The sequence below is a fragment of the Mustela nivalis genome (genome assembly GCF_964662115.1).
Source record: "Mustela nivalis genome assembly, chromosome: 7".
In the NCBI taxonomy this organism is placed as follows: domain Eukaryota; kingdom Metazoa; phylum Chordata; class Mammalia; order Carnivora; family Mustelidae; genus Mustela; species Mustela nivalis.
In genome coordinates this window covers 93949483-93972588 of record NC_139026.1, presented here as the reverse complement: position 1 = coordinate 93972588, position 23106 = coordinate 93949483, and the positions used below count along the sequence as shown (strand labels likewise).

The following is a 23106-nucleotide window of genomic DNA, read 5'->3' as shown; positions in this document are numbered from 1 at the left end:
TCAGTGGTATTTAATCTTGTCTATACCTATATTTACCATACACTTCTCTAGTCAATAGTCTTAAAAATATTGATTAATTTTAATGAAATCACACCAAAACTAATCTATAACTCAAAGTAGAAACCATAATTGATAATTGATTGATCTTGACAGTTAATAAGAATATGACTTGGGGCGCCTGGGTGGCTCAGTGGGTTGGGCCTCTGCCTTTGGCTCACATCATGATCTCGGGGTCCTGGGATCGAGCCCCATATTGGGCTTTCTGCTTATCAGGGAGTCTGCCTCCCCTCTCTCTCTGTTGGCTGCTCTGCTTAGTTGTTATCTCTCTCTCTATCTCTGTCAAATAAATAAATAAAATCTTTAAAAAAAAGGAATATGGCTTATGTTTGTCAAAACTCATCAAATTAGATATTTAAAATTTGTTCAGCAATCATAAATTTTAATTAAAGGTTAAGAAAAAATTGAGCTCTGGATATCTGGTTTACTTTTTTTTTTCAATTTATTTATTTTCAGAAAAACAGTATGCATTATTTTTTTACCACATCCAGTGCTCCATGCAATCTGTGCCCTTTATAATACTCACCACCTGGTACCCCAACCTCCCACACCCCCGTCACTTCAATCCCCTCAGATTGTTTTTCAGAATCCATGGTCTGGTTTACTTTTTATAGTGTTATGGATTATTAGTTTTGTAATTTCCTTGTGTATTCTAGGCTTATTCAACTGTGGCATTGAAGAAAAGGATACCAAGGCTTCTCACTGTAGGGGAAACAAGTTACAAGAAGTTTTTTAAGTAACCTGTATAGTGTGTATCAGAATTGGAGGTATCAGTATGAATGCATAACACACACACACACACACACACACGGAGTCTTCTGAGGGATAATAAGCAGTAACACACTAACCAACACAACTAATGTCCACATTGATTTTTAAATATCACTAACTAAAGAGAACCTTGGATCCCTGGAGAATGACAGTTTTATTTTGGGATGATCAAGGAAAGTATGAGAAAGCGAAAATCACCTTGGTGTAAAGAACTCCTCAAAAAATGAAGAAGACAATTGTGGACATTGCTGCTATAAACATTCGGGTGAGTGCTGTGAAGTGTGTAAACCTGGTGATTCACAGACCTGTACCCCTGGGTATAAAAATATATGTTTATAAAAAATAAAAAATTAAAAAAAAATGAAGAAGACATATATATTAAAAGTTTAGAATTCAATTAAAAGAAGTTCCCATTCACCATATTTGTGAAATTTGGATATCAGATAAATTATAATATTAATAAATTAAACTTATTGAGTAAAATGAGTATCCTTTGCCGCTTCCAGTCAGCGAACAGGAGAAGAATTAGGCACAAAAATGTCCGTTGCAAGAGAATGGGAGCAGGGGATAACAGTCAAAAAGACTGCTGCCCTGAGCAACTCCTCAGTCTTGCTTTTATTAGTTAGAAACAATAGCCCACAGAAGAGCCAATAAAGGTCAAACGTTAGTTATATGCCTTGTAGCTAAACAAGAAGGAGGGCAAAATATGTCTGTACAAGTAGTATAAAGTTTATAGTTGAACAAGCACATTAAAAGAACTTATCTATTAAGATAACTAGCCACAGGTGCTCTCCGGGGTGGGGGGAAAGGGGAGATAATGGAAAAATGAAGCAGGTGGTGTTCCACCCTGGTTGAGCTGGGCATCCTCAGCTGCTCAGCTTCAAGGCCGTATATAGTCCTCTCCCCCAGAGGCTTATTGCAGTATCTGTTTTTCTTAAGGCTGTATCTAAATGTGCTTGGTAACTAGTAAAATTTCCCGGGGGTTATATTTTAAGTAATACATTATTCTGAGGGGCAGTTGCAATCTTTGAATTCATATTGCTTTATAGTAAATGAATAATATACCTGGGAGAAAAGAAAGACCATCTTTATAGTAAAATACACTTAATTAGCCATATAGAAGTAAAAATTAAGGTAGCAAATCATCAATGAATGCTAAAACTAGTGGATGAAAGTTTCATGAGGAACAGGATATTTACACAGCCTCAAAATATCTTTTAATAGGGACGCCTGGGTGGCTCAGTTGGTTAAGCAGCTGCCTTTGGCTCAGGTCATGATCCCGGTGTCCTGGGATCAAATCCCACATTGGGCTCCTTGCTCTGCAGGGAGCCTGCTTCTCCCTCTGACTCTGCCTTCCACTCTGTCTGCCTGTGCTCGCTCTCACTCTTTCTGACAAATAAGTAAATAAAATCTTTAAAAAATATATCTTTTAATAAATTACTTATTATTATATGAAGAAAATATTAACTTCACAGTCTACAGAGATTTGAAAGAGACTACCTTATCCAAGTGATCAGTTACCAAAACCAGTGGAAAAATCAGCATTATATGGCTCTTCAAATGTGATTAGGAAGGATCTATCATCACTTCTGTTTTATTCCTGCAAAAAATCCCCACTACCATAACCACCAATAACAACAATAAAAAACAAAACCCTAATCTCAGTTTAACTTTGAAGAAAAATCAGGTAAGAGCTAAGCAGAAATGACAACTAAATGCAATGTATAATCCTGCATTAGGCTGAATCTAGAGGTAATAGAAATATATAGAAAGATATAAAAGATATCACTTGAAAAAAATTATAAAATTTTAATATGGACTATGGATTAGATTTTCCAATTTTGATCATTACATTTTGGTTAGGAAACACAATGATCTAATTAGGAAATATAACCTGAGATAGATAAAGAGACACAATGTCCAACTTATCATCAATGGTTTAGAAAGTATATATATACATGTGTGCATACACATTTATGTTTATAGTACTAGTATTTGTATATATAGAATGCTAAGTGCATGTATGTATATATGTAGAGAGAATGATGAGAAAAACACACAAGATGTATACAACTGTGACTGAAAAAGGGCATATGTAGTACTTTGTACTCTTTTTGGAGCATGGATTTAAATTTAAATTAGAAAAAAGTTACAAAAACAGGCTTGGACTGAAACAACTATTCTCAATTTGATTCTTTATGGATTTGATTTATAAGGGTGTCATGACAGAATATGGACTGTCCTAAAACAACCAAATCATTTCCTCATTTGAGAGTAATTACAAATGACTGAAAGCTATTAAATACCTTAATAATGGATTCATTAAAGGTTTCTAGAATTTCATATTAATACACAAATGTTAGAATATTATTAGTTCATTGAAACCTAGTAGTTGCTATTTATTAAGCTTAGGTGTTGGACAACATATGGAATGACTTTATTTTGTGCTCTAACGTTTTCATAACTTTAGGAAATGATGCTTTGTTTTCCATTCATTGACAGTATGATCTTACATTGATTGATGTTTTCATTTATCATATTCTCTTATTAATGTGAAACTCACCCTTATTAATTTATTCCTTTTGGGATTCTTGGTTAATTTTAAGAGCACATAATGATGATAATGGCATGTAGCAACAATACAATAATTATGAAATTCCTTTTTAAGATTTCCAGTTATGAGGGGAGCAGTCAAGATGGCGGAGAAGTAGCAGGCTGAGATGACAGCAGGTAGCAGGAGATCAGCTAGACAGCTTATCTAACCATTGTGAATACTTACAAATCCAACGGGAAATCGAAGAGAAGAAGAGCAACAATTCTAGAAACAGGAAATTGATCACTTTTTGAAAGGTAGGACCTGCAGAGAAGTGAATCCAAAGTGACGGGAAGATAGACCACGGGGGGAGGGGCTGGCTGCCGCAAGTGGCGGAGCAATGGAGCACAAAATCAGGACTTTTAAAAGTCTGCTCTACAGAGGGACATTGCTGCAGAGGCTGAACCAGGGGGAAGCCCACATGGGGTCAGCATAACCCCAGGTCCCATGGGGTCACAGAAGGGCCAAGGGTGTCTAAGTGTCACAGACCTTGCAGGTATTAGAGCGGGGAAGCTGGCTATAGCAACAAAGCCGAGGAGTGAGCTCTGAGCTCAGGGTTACCTTGAACCAGTGGCAGGCTGGGTGAGCTCAGAGCGTGGCCAGAGCCCAGGAATAGAGAAGCGACTGGGCACTTTTCTCCAAGTGCAAGCGATTGAGCTCTTTCCTCCAAGCTCGACCAGAGGCCGGGAAGACGGAGGCGGTTGGGTGCTTTTCTCTGAGGGCGCACTGAGGAGCGGGACCCCAAGCTCTCTGCTCTTCTGGGCCAGAGATTGGGAGGCCACCATCTTCATTCCCCTTCTCTGGAACTCCACGGAAAGCGCTCAGGGAACAAAAGTTCCCCAAAGCAAACCCAAGTGGATTACTTAGCCCAGGCCCTGGTAAGGGTGGTGCAATTTCGCCTGAGGCAAAGACACTTGAAAATCGCTACAACAGGTCCCTCTCCCAGAAGATCAACAAGAAACCCAGCCAAGAGCCAACTTCACTCACCAAAGAGAACAGCCAAATTCTAGAGGAGGAGAAAGCAAATCTTATCTGGACAAAATGACAAGGCAGAAAAACTTACCACAAAACAAAGGAACAAGAGGCAGTACTGGGATGCCTGGGTGGCTCAGTTGGTTAAGCAGCTGCCTTCGGCTCAGGTCATGATCCCAGGGTCCTGGGATCAAGTCCCACATTGGGCTCCTTGCTCGGCAGGGAGCCTGCTTCTCCCTCTGCCTGCCTCTCTGTCTGCCTGTGCTCACTCGCTCTCTCTCCCTCTGTCTCTGACAAATAAATAAAATCTTAAAAAAAAAAAGAGGCAGTACCAAAGGCTAGGGACCTAATCAATACAGACACTGGTAATATGACAGGTCTAGAGTTCAGAATGACGATTCTCAAGGTTCTAGCCAGGCTCGAAAAAGGCATAGAAGATATTAGGGAAACCCTCTCTGGAGAGATAAAAGCCCTTTCTGGAGAAATAAAAGAACTAAAATCTAACCAAGTTGAAATCAAAAAAGCTATTAATGAGGTGCAATAAAAAGTGGAAGCTCTTACTGCTAGGATAAATGAGGCAGAAGAAAGAATTAGTGACATAGAAGACCAAATGACAGAGAATAAAGAAACTGAGTAAAAGAGAGACAAACAACTTCTGGACCACGAGGAGAGAATTTGAGAGAAAAGTGACACAAGTGACACCATAAGATGACACAGCATTAGAATACTTCTTATTCTAGAAGAAGAAGAAAGAGAGAGGGGAGCAGAAGGTATATTGGAGAGAATTATTGTAGAGAATTTCCCTAATATGGCAAAGGGAACAAACATCAAAATTCAGGAGATGCTAAGAACATCCCTCAAAACCAATAAGAATAGGTCCATACCTCGTCACCTGATAGTACAATTTACAAGTCTTAGTGACAAAGAGAAAATCCTGAAAGCAGCCCGGAAAAAAAGTCTGTCACATACAAGGGTAAAAACATTAGATTGGCAGCAGACCTATCCACAGAGACCTGGCAGGCCAGAAAGAACTGGCATGATATATTCAGGGCACTAAATGAGAAAAGCATGCAGCCAAGAATACTATATCCAGCTAGGCTATCATTGAAAATAGAAGGAGAGATAAAAAGCTTCCAAGACAAACAAAAACTGAAAGAATTTGCAAATACCAAACCAGCTCTAAAGGAAATATAGAAAGGGGTCCTCTAAGCAAAGAGAGACCCTAAAATAAGTAGATCAAAAAGAAACAGAGACAATAGACGGTAACAGTCACCTTACAAGCAATACAATGGCACTAAATTCATATCTCTCAATAGGTACCCTGAATGTTAATGGGCTAAATGTCCCAATCAAAAGACACAGGGCATCAGAATGGATAAAAAAAACAAAACCCATCAATATGCTACCTACAAGAAACTCATTTTAGACCCGAAGATTTAAAGTGAGGGGGTGGAAAACAATGTACCATGCTAATGGACATCAGAAGAAAGCTGGGGTGGAAATCCATATATCAGATCAATTAGATTTTAATCCAAAGACTATAATAAGCGATGAGGAAGGACACTGTATCATACTCAAAGGGTCTGTCCAACAAGAATACCTAACAATTTTAAATATCTATGCCCCTAACATGGGAGTAGCCAAATATATAAGCCAATTAATAACAAAATCAAAGAAATACATTGACAATAATACAATAATAGTAGGGGACTTTAACACTCCCCTCACTGAAATGGACAGATCATCCAAGCAAAAGATCAACAAGGAAATAAAGGCCTTAAATGACACACTGGGCCAGATAGACATCACAGATATATTCAGAACATTCCATCCCAGCACAAAAGAATATACATTCTTCTTTGGTGCACATTTTCCAGAACAGACCACATCCTGGGTCATAAATCAAGTCTCAACCGGTATCAAAAGATTAGGATCATTCCCCACATTTTTTCAGACCACAATGCTCTGAAGCAAGAACTCAATTACAAGGGGAAATTTGGAAAGAACCCAAATACATGTAAACTAAAGAGCATCCTTCTAAAAAACGAATGGGTCAACCAGGAAATTAAAGAAGAATTGAAAAAATTCATGGAAACAAATGATAATGAAAACACAACCGTTCAGAATCTGTGGGAAACAACAAAGGTAGTCCTGAGAGGAAAATATATAGTGGTACAAGCCTTTCTCAAGAAACAAGAAAGGTCTCAGGTACACAACCTAACCCTACACCTAAAGGAGCTGGAGAAAGAACAACAAAGAAAGCCTAAACCCAGCAGGAGGAGAGGAATCATAAAGATCAGAGCAGAAGTCAATGAAATAGAAACTAAAAGAATAACGGAACAAATCAATGAAAGTCGGAGCTGGCTCTTTGAAAGAATTAATAAGATTGATAAACCCCTGGCCAGACTTATCAAAAAGAAAAGAGAAAGGACCCAAATAAATAAAATCATGAATGAAAGAGGAGATATCACAACCAACACCAAAGAAATACAAAGAATTATAAGAGCATACTATGAGCAACACTACGCCAACAAATTCGACAATCTGGAAGAAATGGATACATTTCTAGAGACATATAAACATCCACAACTGATCCAGGAAGAAATAGAAAACCTGAACAGACTCATAACCAGTAAAGAGATTAAAACAGTCATCAAAAATCCAAACAAACAAAAGCCCAGGGCCTGACGGCTTCCCAGGGGAATTCTACCAAACATTTAAAGAAGAATTAATTCCTATTCTCCTGAAACTGTTCCAAAAAATAGAAATGGAAGGAAAACTTCCAAACTCTTTTTATGAGGCCATAACCAGACAAGAATCCCATAAAAAAGAGAATTACAGACCAATATCCTTGATGAACACAGATGCAAAAATTCTTACCAAAATACTAGCCAATAGGATCCAACAGTACATTAAAAGGATTATTCACCACAACCAAGTGGGATTTATTCCTGGGCTGCAAGGTTGGTTCAACATCTGCTAATCAATTGATGAGATACAACACATTAATAAAAGAAAGAATAAGAACCATATGATATTCTCAATACATGCTTAAAAAGCATTTGGCAAAGTACAGCATCCCTTCCTGATCAAAACTCTTCAAAGTGTAGGGGTAGAGGGCACATACCTCAATATAATCAAAGCCATCTATGAAAAACCCACCACAAATATCATTCTCAATGGAGAAAAATTGAAAGCTTTTCCGCTAAGGTCAGGAACATGGCAAGGATGTCCATTATCACCACTGCTGTTCAACATAGTACTAGAAGTCCTAGCTTCAGCAATCAGACAACAAAAAGAAATTAAAGGCATCCAAATCGGCAAAGAAGAATTCAAACTCTCACTCTTTGCATATGATATGATACTATATGTGGAAAACCCAAAAGACTCCACTCCCAAACTGCTAGAACTGGTACAGGAATTCAGTAAAGTGTCAGGATATAAAATCAATGCACAGAAATCAGTTGCATTTCTTTACACTAACAACAAGACAGAAGAAAGAGAAATTAAGGAGTCAGTCCCATTTACAATTGCACCCGAAACTAGGAACAAACCAAAGCAAAGAGGCAAAGAATCTAAAACTATACTCAGAAAATGATAAAATCCTCATGAAAGAAATTGAGGAAGACACAAAGAAATGGAAAAATGTTCCCTGTTCCTGGATTGTAAGAGTAAATATTGTGAAAATGTCTATGCTACCTAAAGCAATCTACACATTTAATGCAATCCCTATCAAAATCCCATCCATTTTTTTCACGGAAATGGAACAAATAATGCTAAAATTTATATGGAACCAGAAAAGACCTCGAATAGCCAAAGGAATATTGAAAAAGAAAGCCAAAGTTTGTGGCATCCCAATTGCAGACTTCAAGCTCTATTACAAAGCTGTCCTCATCAAGACATTATGGTACTGGCACAAAAACAGACACATAGATCAGTGGAACAGAATAGAGAGCCCAGAAATAGACCCTCAACTCTATGGTCAACTAATCTTTGACAAAGCAGGAAGGAATGTTTAATGGAAAAAAGACAGCCTCTTCCACAAATGGTGTGGGAAAAATTGGACAACCACATGAAGCAAATTGAAATTGGACCATTTCCTTACACCACACATGAAAATAGACTAAAAATGGATAAAGGACCTAAGTGTGAGAAAGGAATCCATTAAAACCCTTAAGGAGAACACAGGCAGCAACCTCTTTGACCTCAGCTGCAGCAACTACTTCTTAAGAACATTGCCAAAGGCAAGGGAAGCAAGGACAAAAATGAACTATTGGGACTTCATCAAAGTCAAAAGCTTTTGCACAGCAAAGGAAACAGTTAGCAAAAGCAAAAGACGGCTAACAAAATGGGAAAAGATATTTGCAAACGACATATCAGATAAAGGGCTAGTATCCATGTTGCTACAAAAGTTGGGTATTCGTCCTTTCTGATGGAGGCATAATACTCCATAGTGTATATGGACCACATCTTCCTTATCCATTCGTCTGTTGAAGGGCACTTATTTGTGGAGCATAACAAATAGCATGGAGGACATGGGGAGTTAGAGAGGAGAAGGGAGTTGGGGGAAATTGGAAGGGGAGGTGAACCAGGAGAGACTATGGACTCTGAAAAACAATTTGCGGGTTTTGAAGGGGCAGGGGGTGGGAAGTCGGGGTACCAGGTGGTGGGTATTATAGAGGGCACAGATTGCATGGAGCACTGGGTGTGGTGCAAAAATAATGAATACTGTTATGCTGAAAATAAATAAAAAATAAATTTTAAAAAAAGGGCTAGTATCCAAAATCTATAAAGAGCTTAGCAAACTCAACACCCAAAGAACAAATAATCCAATCCAGAAATGGGCAGAGGACATGAACCGACATTTCTGCAAAGAAGACATCCAGATGGCTAACAGACACATGAGAAAGTGCTCCACATCACTCGGCATCAGGGAAATACAAATCAAAACCACAATGAGATACCACCTCACACCAGTCAGAATGGCTAAAATTAACAAGTCAAGAAATGACAGATGTTGACAAGGATGTGGAGAGAGGGGAACCCTCCTTCACTGTTGGTGGGAATGCAAGCTGGTGCAACCACTCTGAAAAACAGTGTGGACATTCCCCAAAAAGCTGAAAATAGAGCTACATTATGACCCAGCAATTGCACTACTGGGTATATATCCTAAGGATACAAACGTGGTGCTCCGAAGGGGCAGGTGCACTCAAATGTTTATAGCAGCAATGTCTACAATAGCCAAACTATGGAAAGAACCTAGATGTCCATCAATAGATGAATGGATAAAGAAGATGTGGTATATGTACATAATGGAAAACTATGCAGCCTTCAAAAGAAATGAAATCTTGCCATTTGTGACGACGTGGATGGAACTCGAGGGTATTACCCTTAGTGAAATTAGTCAATCAGAGAAAGACAACTATCATATTATCTCCCAGATATGAGGAAGTTGAGATGCAATGTGGGAGGGTTTGGGGGTAGGAAAAGAAAAAAAATAAAGAAGATGGGATGGGGAGGGAGACAAACCATAAAAGATTCAGTCTCAAAAAGCAGACTTAGGGTTGCTGGGGGAAGGGGGGACAGGAGACAGGGACAGACATTGGGGATGGTATGTGCTATGATGAGTGCTGTGAAGTGTGTAAACCTGGCGATTCACAGACCTGTACCCCTGGGGATTAAAATACATTATATGTTTATTAAGGAAAAAAAAGATTTCCAGTTATTAGGCAAAGACTGCATTTCAAATAAAATGTGATTCATTTATATTTTTAGTGCTAACATGATACTGCAGGCTTAGAAAATGTATATAATCATCCCTCCAATTTTTTATGCCCCTCTAATACCATCACTGACTCTTCTAAATATTAAAAAGCACATGTAAATATGCCATGAATCAAACAAAAATTTACACATGAATGTTCATATCAACGTTGTTCATAATAGTGCCCAAGGGGAAACAACCTAAATGTCCATCAGGTGATTAATGGATAAACAAAAGTGGTATATCTGTGCAATGGAATGTCATTTATCCATAGAAAAGAATGAAGTATTCATAGATTCAACCACATTTGTAAACCTTGAATATATTATGCTAAGTGAAAGAAGCTAGTCCCAAAAGGTAAATATCTAGAATCAGTAAATCCTAGAAACAGAAACGTATCAATGGTTGCCAGGGGCTGAAGGAAGCAGGGGAATCACTGCTTGATAGATATGGAGTTTCTTGCTGAGGTGATGACAATGCTATGAAAGTAGATAATGGTGATGACTGTACAACTGTGTGAGTGTATGACTAGCCACTGAATTGCACACAGTGAAATGGTTAAAGTGGTGCCTTTTATATTATATGTTACCTCAATAAAAAATGTAGTTCTGGAGAGGAATATAAAAACTGGATTAGAGCACTGCCTGTGCTGCATAAACAATAAATCTTGGAATCTTAAAAATAAAACAAAACAAAAATTGGATTGGAAGACCCAATAGCCTTTAGAACTTTAACTTTGTGATAGCAAATCTACTTTATGAAAACCCTTGTCTTGTTAGCAGAGGAGATTGTAAGTTAAGATGACATGATAGAATGTGTTAACTAACTAACTTGCATAGCTGATATACTTAGTGGTCACGCTTTTTAATTCACAGGAATCACAGGGAATCAAATACTGAGAGGGCTCCAGGCACCTGGGTGACTTAGTTGGTTAAGTGACTGTCTTCCACTCAGGTCATGATCCCACAGTCCTGGGATCGTGTCCCTCACTGGGCTCCCTGCTCAGACGAAAGCCTGCTTCTCCCTTTCCTTCTGCCTGCTACTCTGCCTGCTTGTGCTCTCTCACTCTCTGTCAAAAAGAAAACAAACAAACAAACAAACAAACCCACAACAACAACAACCGAGAGGGCTTATTCCAGTCACTGTGCTAGCTCTTCTTCCAGCAACATGGGGGTGATAGGCTGTTAAGCAAAAAGCTGAGAAAAATCCAATGTTAGCATCTAAACTGACTGATTTCCCATTCATCTCTGACAAACAAGACACAGAGCAGCCAGAATTGAAACTAGCCGAGAGACAGCAATGGAAGTATAAGAACATTTCATAAAGGTCATGGGTAAGAGAGTGAATTAGCAAGAATGGTATTGCCTGCATGAATTAAATACAATATTTGTAGGTAAAATAATTCTAGAAAAGTTGTGGTAAGCTTTAGATTTTAAATCTAGCTCCATATCAAAATCATTGTTCAGATATTATAAAGAGATTTTTTAAATACATTTATTTTCTTTTTTAAAAAGATGTTTACTTTTTTATGTATTTGTTTGTCAGAGAGAAGGAGACAGAGAGGTAGAAAGCACAGAGAGGAGCAGAGGCAGAGGGAGAAGCAGGCTTTCTGCTATTCAAGGAGCCTAATGTGGGACTCGATCCCAGAACCCTGGGATCATGACCTGAGCTGAAGGCAGACACTTAACTGACTGAGCCACCCAGGCGTCCCCCAATACATTTATTTTCAATAAAATGTTTAACTAGAAGAGGAAAAGATTATGTTATAAGTAAATTTCCTAGGAAGAGGAGAAGTAAAATGAAATTTTACAGTTACCATAGCTCTTAAGGCAATTACCTTTTTTTTTTTTTAAAGATTTAACTTATTTTAGAGAGAGGGAACATGCAAGTGTACTCATGCCTGTAATAACACAAGTTAGGGGAGGAGCAGAGGAAGAAGGAATGACACAGAATCTGAAGCAGACTCTGTGTGAGCACAGAGCTTTTGTGTGTTTTGATCTTACTACCCCAAGATCATGACCCGAACTGAAATCAAGAGTTGAAAGTCCCACTGACTGAGCCACACAGGCTCCCTGAAGACAATTACATTCAAAACAACAAGATCTCAATATAGTTATATCATGTTACAGATTAATAAGTGTGGAAAAAAATCAATATTTGAAAGTGACTTTGCTTCATATGCAAACAAGAGATGATTAAAAATAATCTTGATATAATCTTACCCTCACAGACTTCCTTACCACAATGGATTTTCTACTGGAAAGAAAAGATTAGAATAACTAACAGTAACATGGGATTTCAAAAACCACTATGATTTTTTCCATGAATAGCATTGTATTTAAAGCCTATTACATAATTTTTGAAGTGTTTAGACAACTTAATTTTTTTCTCTGATGTCAGCAATGGAATTTAATCAACAGAGAAAAGCAGACACATCAATAAACTGAGTGTATGATTGCAGAGAGAGATCCCATGTACTATGTCAGCTTACATACTTTCATTGTCTTTTCTCATCCCTTCCCCAGAAAACTATACTACTGCTTGAAAGGTCATGTGTTGAAGTGGACTGAAGATGACTTGATATTAGAATATAGGCTCCTCTATTAACTACCTATGATGTATTGGTGACTGTACCCAATCTTCTTCTGTCTACATTTTGATACAGCTTAAATGTATTTCCAGGACTGGTAAGGGCCTTGATGATGTTTGAAAAGAGTTTGACATACCACTGGAGTTCAAAACAAGTAGTTATTTTAAACATTATGTCAGCAAAATTATTTATTTATTTATTTATTTATTTAAAGATGTATTTATTTATTTATTTGACTGAGAGAAAGACAGAGCACAGCAGGGAGATTGGCAGGCAGAGGGAGAGGGAGAAGCAGGCCCCCATGGAGCAAGGAACCCTATGCGGGGTTCCATCCCAGGACCCTGGGGTTATGACCTAAGCTGATCGCAGATGCTGAACCGACTGAGCCACCCAGGTGACTGCTGGTAGAAGTAATTTAATTTAATTTTTAAATTAACATATAATGTGTTATTTGTTTCAGGGGTACAGGTCTGTGAATCATCAGTCTTACACAATTCACAGCACTCACTATAGCACATACCCTCCCCGGTGTCCATCACGCAGACACCCTAGCCCTCCCAAACCCTCCAGCAGCCCTCAGTTTGTTTTCTGAGATTAAGAGTTTCTTATGGTTTGTCTCTCTTCCCAGTCCCATCTTGTTTCATTTTTCCCTCCCTTCCCCCATGAACCCCGTCCTGCCTCTCAACTTCCTCATATCAGAGAGATCATATGATAATTGTCTTTCTCTGATGGACTTACTTTGCTTAGCATAATACCCTTTAGAAGTAATTTAAAAGAGGGGCACTGGGTGCCTCAGTTGGTTAAGCATCTGCCTTTGTCTCAGGTCATGATCTTGGGCTCCTGGGATTGAACTCTTTGTTGTGCTCCCTGCTCAGTAGTGAAGTCTGCTTCTCCCTCCTCATCCTATCTCTATCTCTCATAAATAAATAAAATCTTAAAAGAAAAAGAGTGTTTAGGTGTTATTTCAGGCCCCCTTTTATTTTTATTGTTTTTTTTTAAAGATTATTTGTTTATTTTAGAGAGAGAGAGAGAGAGAGAAAGAGGGTAAGCAGGGGAAGGGGTAGAGAAGGTGGGAGAGGGAGAAGGAGAGAATCTCAAGCAGTTTTCCTGCTCCATGAGGAGTCCCAAGTGGAACTCTATCTCACAACCCTGAGATCATGACCTGAACAGAAATCAAGAGTTGGCCACTTACCTGACTGAGCTATGCAGGAGCCCCTCAAAGCCCACTTTGAATTAATTAATTTGTTAGTTAATAGTTTTATTTTCCTTTATTTTATTTATTATTATTTTTAAATTTTCAATTTAAATTCAATTAGCCAAGTTATACTACATCATTAGTATCAGATGTAGTGTTCGATAATTTTTTAAAATTTTTATTTATTTTTTAAATTTCTTTTCAGTGTTCCAGAATTCATTGTTTATGTACACACACTCAGTGTTCCATGCAATATGTGCCCTCCATAATACCTACCACCAGGTTCACCCAAACTCCCACCCCCTACCCCTCCAAAACCCTCAGATTGTTTTTCAGCGTCCATAGTCTTTCATGGTTTGTCTCCCCCTCCAATTTCCCCCAACTCCCTTCTCTCCATCTCCCTATGTCCTCCATGTTATTTCTTATGCTCCACAAATAAGTGAAACCATATGATAATTGACTATCTGCTTGAGTCTGCTTATTTCACTCAGCATAATCTCTTCCAATCCTGTCCATGTTTATAAAAAAGTTGGGTATTCATCCTTTCTAATTTATCAGTTGCATAACACCCAGTGCTCATCAAATTATATGCTTTCCCTAACCTCACTTTTAAAATTTAAAATTTATCTGTCTTGTATTTCCTTATTTTTTTCCTATTTCTACTGCTTAGATATCCTTGATATCTTCTTAAATCATTCACTTAGCTTTGTGTTGATGTGAATAATGGTCTTATTTCATCATCATTTAAAATTTGTTTTAATTTGTGCTTATGCATTTATTCTAATTTTGTAACCTATAGTGAGTGACATAATGTTTGCATTTTATTTTTTATTTATTTATGTTTTAAATATTTATTTATTTGGGATAGAGTGAGGGAGAGACAGAGAAGAGCATGTGTGAGTGGGGGGCGGGGAAGAGGGAGAGAATCAACAAGCAGAATCCCCCCTGAACACTAAGCTCATGATGGGGCTTGATCTCACCACCATGAGATGATGACCTGAGCTAAAACCAAGATTTGGACGCTTAACACACTGAGCCAACCAGGCGCCCCTGTTTACACATTTTTTTAATTAAAGATATGCCTTTTAAGTGAAGTTCTCTCATAAAGATAAGTAAATAATTAGAAGTCTTATCAGTGTTCATGAAGCTGTTTCCATCTCTTCAGTTCTGATTATTCCCAAATTCCCTTTGATATCTCTGTTTTCACTTGTTTTCATTATTTTAATTAGCCTAGAATACTTATTTGGTTTCTTTTGAGGCATCTTTGCTATTGCTGTTTTCTATATTGTATTTGGGTCTTAGATTATGTTATTAATTTGATGACATTGATTAGGGGAAGAAACTAGTTTGTTACTATATTGTGTGTCTTCTGTAGAATTTATATAGTTTTAAATATTATTACTTTCCTTCCTTCCCTAGAACATTGAAGAAAAGACTAAGTCAGAAGTGGATATATGTTTAATTACTTGGAAATATATTTTAAAGTTTTACAGTGAGGGAAGCCACTATGCACGAGTTTGGTTTGAAAGTAAAAGGAGTTTGATTAAGGTGAGATTAGGATGTATTTTTAAATGTCTTTAAAAGGGTTAATATGACTACATTATAGGCACAAAGCAATGAAACAAATCAGAAGCTGTAGTTAAATACTTAGAGGACTTTCTTCTTTGATTTTACACTGATTCGTCAAAACTTCAGGTTCTTTGAGAGAAATGTTATCTTCTTTATGAAATCATTAAAAGCTTGTTGCACTTGCTTATTCCTCAAGGTGTAAATGAAAGGGTTCAACAGGGGTGCAACAGAAGTGGTGAGCACCGAAACACCTTTATTTGTGGCTACCTCTTCTTTTGCTGACGGCTTGATATAGATGAAGATGCAGCTGCCATAGGTGATGGAAACTACAATCATGTGTGATGAGCAGGTAGAAAAGGCCTTTTTTCTTTGTTGGACAGAGGGGAATCTCAGAATTGTCCTGACGATGTATGTGTAGGACAGAAATACACACACTAAGGTGATAATGAGTGCAAATACAGCCACAAAGATAACCATTTGTTCTAGTAGCCACGTATCTGAACATGAGATCTTCAGGAGGGGACCTGCATCACAGCCAAAATGGTCAATGGCATTGGAGTCACAGAATTCAAGCTGGAGGCCCAAGCTCAGGGGTGGGAGAACGATCATCAAGCCAGATACCCAGCAACAGAGGATTAATAAGGTGCACACCCTATTGTTCATGATGGTCATGTAATGAAGGGGTTTACAGATAGCAACATAGCGATCATAGGACATGGCTGCCAGGAGAAAAAATTCTGTTGCTCCAAAGAGAAAAATAAAAAATATTTGACTTGCACAAGCATTGTAGGTAATAGTATTGTCCCCAGTTGATATGCTATATAGGAATCTAGGAATACAGACAGTGGTAAATGAGACTTCTAAGAAAGAGAAATTTCTGAGAAAAAAGTACATAGGCGTTTTAAGATGAGAGTCTACCAATGTGAGGGTTATAATTGTAAGGTTCCCTGTTACACTCAAGATATAGGTGAGCAATAGAAAGATAAAAAGCAGGATTTGCAGTTGTGGGTCATCTGTCAGTCCCAGCAGGATAAAAGTTGTTATTGCTGTGTAGTTTCTCATCACTGACTTTTGACATCCATCCATTGGCATGTGAAAATAAAAGAGATTTTTATAAGGAGATCAATATTTGAATTCTGTAGCAAAAGACTGAGTATAAAAGCCCAGCAAACCAAGTCTACATTTATTTTCTCATTTCACATTATAATCAATATTACCACTATTCCAGTTAGCCTTGCTGAATATTCCACATCTGAGCAGTAAAGCTTATTCCTTCAGAGTTCATGTTTCTGTAAAACAATGCAACATTTTCTCAGATCATTCTTTGCCCCTCAAAATTTGCAGCTGTACATGCTCACTGTTTGTAATTCATCACATGGATTGGATTTACAAATAAGTTAGAGCAAAAAAAAGTGATTTTACTTAATGTGTACTTAAGTTGTTGTAATGTGTACTTTGTTGTTTATCCAAGACAAATCTTGGATATATATCATATCCAGATAACAAAGACCATGACTTCTCTTCAGTTGTTATTATCAAGGATTGTTTTAAGTATAAGATGCATTTCTGCTGGAAAACAAACAACAGTGACAACAAAACACAACATTGGACCCTGAGATTTTCCCTTATTTCTTTATTCTTATCTGCTTGTATTCCTTATCTTAACTCAAAGATGGTTTGATATACAACTGTTTTATCTATCATGTCAGAAAAGGAATACCTTCACTACGCATACATGTTATTTTTTAGTTGCCTGTGGCTCCATATCTCTCAAAAGCCCTGAAATGTAATCTATGTTTAATACCAATAAATACAGTCTTCCAGAGGCTATGCACCTTTTTATTTTTTAATTAATTTTTTTTTTATTTTTAGAGAGAGAGGCATGAGGGTCAGGAGAGGGAGGGAGAGAATCTTAAGCAAGTTTCATGACCAGTGCAGAGCCCAACTTGGGGCTCCGTCTCACTAACCTGAGATCATAACCTGAGCTGAAATCAAGATTGGAGCATTTAACCAACTGAGCTACTCAGTCTCCCCACAGGCTATGCATTTTTAATTGGTGTTTTTAATTTCTTCAAAAAGATACTATCATCTCCACCTTCTCATCTTACCCCTACTTTGTTTAGGTCTTAAGGCTCTGCAAACTTTCATGTCCAACCTCCCACTGCTCTAAAATCCGCAGGAATTTTATTACTATTGAAGTCATTGGCATATTTTTTTTGTAGTTTCTTTGCCTGACATCCCCACAATATTTTTTTAAATTAAGATTCTGTCATCCTTCAAATTGATTCCATGCCTTCATCCTGACTTTCTTCCTGACTTTCTCTCTCTTTTTAAAGATTTTATTTATTTATTTAACAGAAAGAAAGAGAACACAAGCGAGGGGAGTAGCAGGCAGAGGGAGAGGGAGAAACAAGTCTCGTAGAGCAGGGGGAGCTCGATGTGGGATTTGACCCCAGAACCCTGGGATCATGAACTGAGCCAAAGGCAATTGTCCATTGTTGCCCAGACACCCTATATATATCTTTTTTACTGACCTACAGTTTCCTCATTCTCTATTCACCTATGAAGTATTTCTGTTACCCAATGTATTTTCTTGAGACCCATCTTTTCTTGTTTGCTCTTTGTTCTTCTTCTTACTGCATGCTCTCCAAGAGGATTTCACTTCATGCAACTGATTTTATTCTCATTTATATGAATTCCAGAGGCCAGAACTTTTCCAAATAAAACAATTGCTAAGTGCACATTTCTAGTTGTCTGTTCCACAGACTCTTCATATACCATGAATTAAAAGTGAAATCATGGTCCTTCTGCAAGCCTTATTCTCTTCTAGTGTTAACTATTTATTGATGAAGATTAGTCTCTAGTGTGTAGCCTGCAAGGGTCTTCATGGACAGGACCTTCCTTATTTTCTTATTTTATCACTTACATATTCCTTACCTTTCTTTCTGCTAACTTAAATTCCACAAACATTGACTGCTTGTATTCTTCATGTTTTTCAAAGTCTCTCTCCTCTTCCCTTCCCTTTCCTTCCTCTCTCTCCTCTCCTCTCCTCTCCTCTCCTCTCCTCTCCTCTTCTCTTGAATGGCTGTCTTTTTTTTCCCCTTCTTTTTTTTCTCAAGGGCTGTCTTCTCTTCCAGGGCTACTCATTGATTAAGTTAATTGGTCCGTCAGAATTCTCCTTAGGTATCAGTTTTCTAAGGAAATTTTCACTCACCCTCCCAGAGTATGTGAGATTAGGATACCATGTTATTTCTAAACACCTATTGTTTACTCTTCCTTGGAATAAATCACTTGGTATACCTCCATATGCTTATATGTCTCCTCTCTGTTTCTGTACACTTTTCCAAAATAGAGATTATGTTTTGTTATATAATTGTGAACTGGAGGAAAAAAAAAAGAGTCATCTATATACTTAGACTAAGCTATCTTCTTTAATGCCTAGTTTGGTCAGGTGGCTCAGCATTCTTATTTTTCTTTATGGTGATCAAGAATTTCATATGATGTTAATGTCTGACTCCACCCAGACAATTAAGGAAGTTTGTTGCCCAGACTCATCACTCATATCCTCACCTCCGTTCCAATCAGTGCTGTTATAAAATGTACAGTCACCTTATTTATATATTTACATTATAATTGGAGATACACATGAAAGATGAGTAAAATATTAACTGGCTGCCTTTTCTTATATCATGAGTCTCTTTCTGTTGATATTATATGTGACCATTATGTATATTATTCAACAATAGGAAAGGACTCTATTTCTGTTTGTGGAGCTGTAACCACTCCAAGTCCTCAATTAGCATTAATTGTTTATAATGGTAACTATGAGAATATGTCTTATATGAAAACACAGTCTCTAGGGTTTCTGCTATGGCTCCATTACTAAAGGACATAGTATCTTCCCAGGAGACATCAATTAGTTTGCTATATGAATAATTTTTCACTAGATTGGTTTTAAAATAATACCTGCAAATGAAAGAGCCCTCTGAGTGTGGCAATATTAATTCTCTCTTCCTATGGACATGTGCCTTCTAAAGGCTTATGAGGTATACAAGGCAAGGCAAGCTTCATTTTAAAGGAACTATCACAGGAAAATGGACACTCCTGAAGGGACTATAATTAAAAACTCTGGTAAAGGAAATAATGTGGACCTGATACAAATAAAGTGAAGACACTAGCACAACTAGCTGCCAACATTAAGAGCACCTGGGGGGCCCAGTCAGTTAATGTGTTTGTCTTTGGCTCAGGTCATGGTGCTAGGGTCCTGGGACTGATCTCTCAGTTGAGCTCCTTGCCAGTAGGCAGTCTGATTCTCTCCTGCCAATCCCACTCCTGCCCCCTGACCCAATCATGTGGTCTCTCAAATAAATAAATAAAATCTTAAAAAAAAAAAAAAGCTACTGGCCAACCTTATGTAAGAACAGCCTGTCACATGCATTTCCATCATCCTTAAACTCTCAAGGTTTTTCAAACCAACAAAACTGTTTTTTGATGACTCTTCGACTGCTGAAGAGTGATATCTTTGTGAGCCTCTCATACCAATCAGTGGCTTATACAGGAAAGAAAAACAGAGCTCTTTGTTTTCAAACTTTCTGAGATTTTTCATTTCCTCTCAATCTTCTTTCTCTGGGAAATTCTATTTTTGCTTATATTATAAAGTTCAATTTATTAATTTTTTTCATGCAAGTAAAATAGTGTACTAATAATTTACTATGGCCTATTCTTTGCCTTGTCTTTTGATTTGGTTTATCTAAGAACTGATTCGCTTTTAAAACTTCAGGGCTCCAAAAAGAGCAATAAGTAGAACTAACTACAAAGTAACTAAAAGTTGACATCCTGCTCTCATCTCCTTTTTCATACTTCCCTCTGGATATACAGCAAGCAGAAGTTGTCCTGGTGGAAATACACTTCTCACCTTGCTATCCTGAACAGAGCTCCATGAACCATAAAAATGGCCTCTCTCTCTTGACTCATCAAATTATTCAAATTATTTTTATTGAAGAATTAGATTTTAAGAGAACATTTCTGTTTAAGTAATAGATGTTTAGGAAGGATTGAATTAGTTCTGTTTAAATTTTTCATCATAAAAGAATATTTACAAATTAGAAAATGTAGGGGGTGCGATTATGGACATTGGGAGGTTGTGTGCTTTGGTGAGTGCTGTGAAGTGTGTAAACCTGGTGATTCACAGACCTGTACCCCTGGGGATAAAAATATATGTTTATAAAAAATAAAAAATTAAAAAAAAAGAAAATGTTAACATTTTAAGCAATGTAATATGCTTTCTGGGTACAAATCCCAGAATATTTCTGTATGTTTTTGAAACTACACTGTGTGAGTGATTACTTACGGATGCAAAGTATAGCTCTGGCTATTTATGAAGGGCTACTGAATAGTTCACAACATGCCTACTACAATTTTCCACATTAAAAGTTGAAACAAGCTTAAGTAACTGTATTACAGAGGAAAATGCCAACAAATATTACTCTTTATTATCTCTTAAAAGAGATAATAATTCTCATGTCTACCTACAGTACTTACTCTTTAGGTAATTATTCGTGCTTTTAGCTGGCAGCCTTTTCCTGTTTCTCTGTGTTTTGGGAAAAGAGATGTGCCTCAAGTCCAATTGCACCAAGTCACAGTCACTCTTCAGCTATTTTCTGAAGGAACTTGAGTTCTTTAAGTTCCTATTTTCACTCTCATTAGAGACTCTTATTTTAAACCTTGGAAGCATTTTCTTTGGTCTCTGTCATGAAGGGAAGAAAACTTCATGTAGGGGAGGAGAACAAACACATTTTATCTGGGTTTTGGAATAGCTCTGATTGTTCTGAGCCAGGATTTGGCTTTTCTCCTCTAAAAATAATAGTATTTATGTTCCTCTGCTCTATCTTCTGGGGTGCACTGGGATCATGTGTATGAATAAAGTAATGGATCCTTAGTGACCTGGGGTCTAATGTCACTAAGGAATCTTTTGCTTAATGAACTTTGGCAAACAACTAAAATAGACAGCAGCAGGGATGTTGTCCTTTGAGACAGTAAGATAGAACAACAGCATCGGACAGAGAGGCCAGGTGCCCATCACATTAATGAGAAAAATGTGCAAGCCTGATTAAATTCTCTATTACACTTTCTAAAGATATGGTATAAGAGACTTTAATAATCAAAATATTTTGCCTTCCATAATCTCCCAAATCATTTTTTGTTTGTAAATATTTAATATGAAAATGTGTATTGAAAAATTACTATGTTCAATGATATTGCAGACTGAAATTTTTTTTTAATCACAGGAGTATTTACCTACATTTGAAAAACAGGGGAAAAATGAATATGGCTGACATATTTTTTATTCTGCCTACAGAGGCTTGATAAGACAATGGTTACATGGATGACTCAAAAACATTTCACTCACATAAAAACCATGGCTCTAATAATTTCTGCTGTGAAATATCTGCCCCCAGGAATTTTCAATATGTATTAAAAGGGACCTATCTGAAAATATTTTAAGACATAAACTAAGGTTTGAAGGACTGGTTAAGAATGCTGCTTGTGATCCATTATAAAAGGGTAATAGAAATTACAGTAGTTTGGAGATGACTTTTAGAAATCTGGAAAAACCTTGTATGGTTACATATTAGTTACTTTAGGAGTTATAGTTTGATGATGGTAGATTAGGGCTCATGATGAATACATTTGTCATGATTAAGAAAGAAAGCTGCTACATTAAAGGAAGGAGAAAATGCCCTTTTTGCAAAATGCTTAAATAAATTATGCTAATCTCTCTTTATTATTACTTTTTTATTATACCAGCATCACTTCTATGGCTTTCTTTCCCTAATTTTCTTTTTTCTCTTCCTTTTTTTTCTTTTTCTTTTTCTTAATTATGCTCCATAGTACACCATTAGTTTCTGATGTAGTGTTCAATGATTCAATAGTTGCATATAACACCCTGTGCTTATCACAACACATGCCCTCCTTAATACCCATCACCTGGGTACTCCATCCTCCTAACCCCTTTCCCTCTGAAACCCTCAGTTTGTTTCTCAGAGTCCAGAGTCTTTCATGGTTTGTCTCCCTCTCTGATTCTTTCCCTAATTTTCATTTTATATTTTATTTAAGGCAGGTATTTGTTATTTAAGTCCTTCTTCTTAATAATTTTTCACACAATAAAGTTTTATTTGTTATTAGGATTTTTATTATGGGAGACAATATATTATATGAGTAGGTTCTTTTTTTAAGATTTTATTTATGTGGGAGAGAGAGAGAGAAAGCACATGTGAACCTGCACATGAGTGTGGGGAAGGAGCAGAGGGAGAAGGAGACTCGCCACTGAGGTGGGTGCCAGACTCAGAGTTCAATCCCAAGACCCTCGGACCATGACCAGAGCGAAAGACAGACACTTAGCCACCCAGGTACCCTGGAATAGGTTCTTACCATGCCAATAAGTATTTAAATTTTTGGTGTGGGGAATAGAAAGAGGATAAACAGTAAATTTAAGATTTATAGAACTATGATTTTATATGTTGGATTGTAAATAGTAAGAATGAATCATATCATGCATGTAATATTGTACAACTTCAAAAAAGTTTAATCCTAGA

General features: G+C 37.3%; 1 protein-coding gene across 1 annotated transcript; it reads right to left on the bottom strand.

Annotated features, from left to right (window-relative positions):
* Positions 1-15625: 15625 nt before the first annotated feature.
* Positions 15626-16573, bottom strand: LOC309869856 (olfactory receptor 6C2; the record flags this gene model as incomplete). Its single annotated transcript, XM_082741632.1, has 1 exon — positions 15626-16573. One exon carries the CDS (start codon positions 16571-16573, stop codon positions 15626-15628), a length of 948 nt encoding a protein of 315 aa, XP_082597758.1.
* Positions 16574-23106: the final 6533 nt, after the last annotated feature.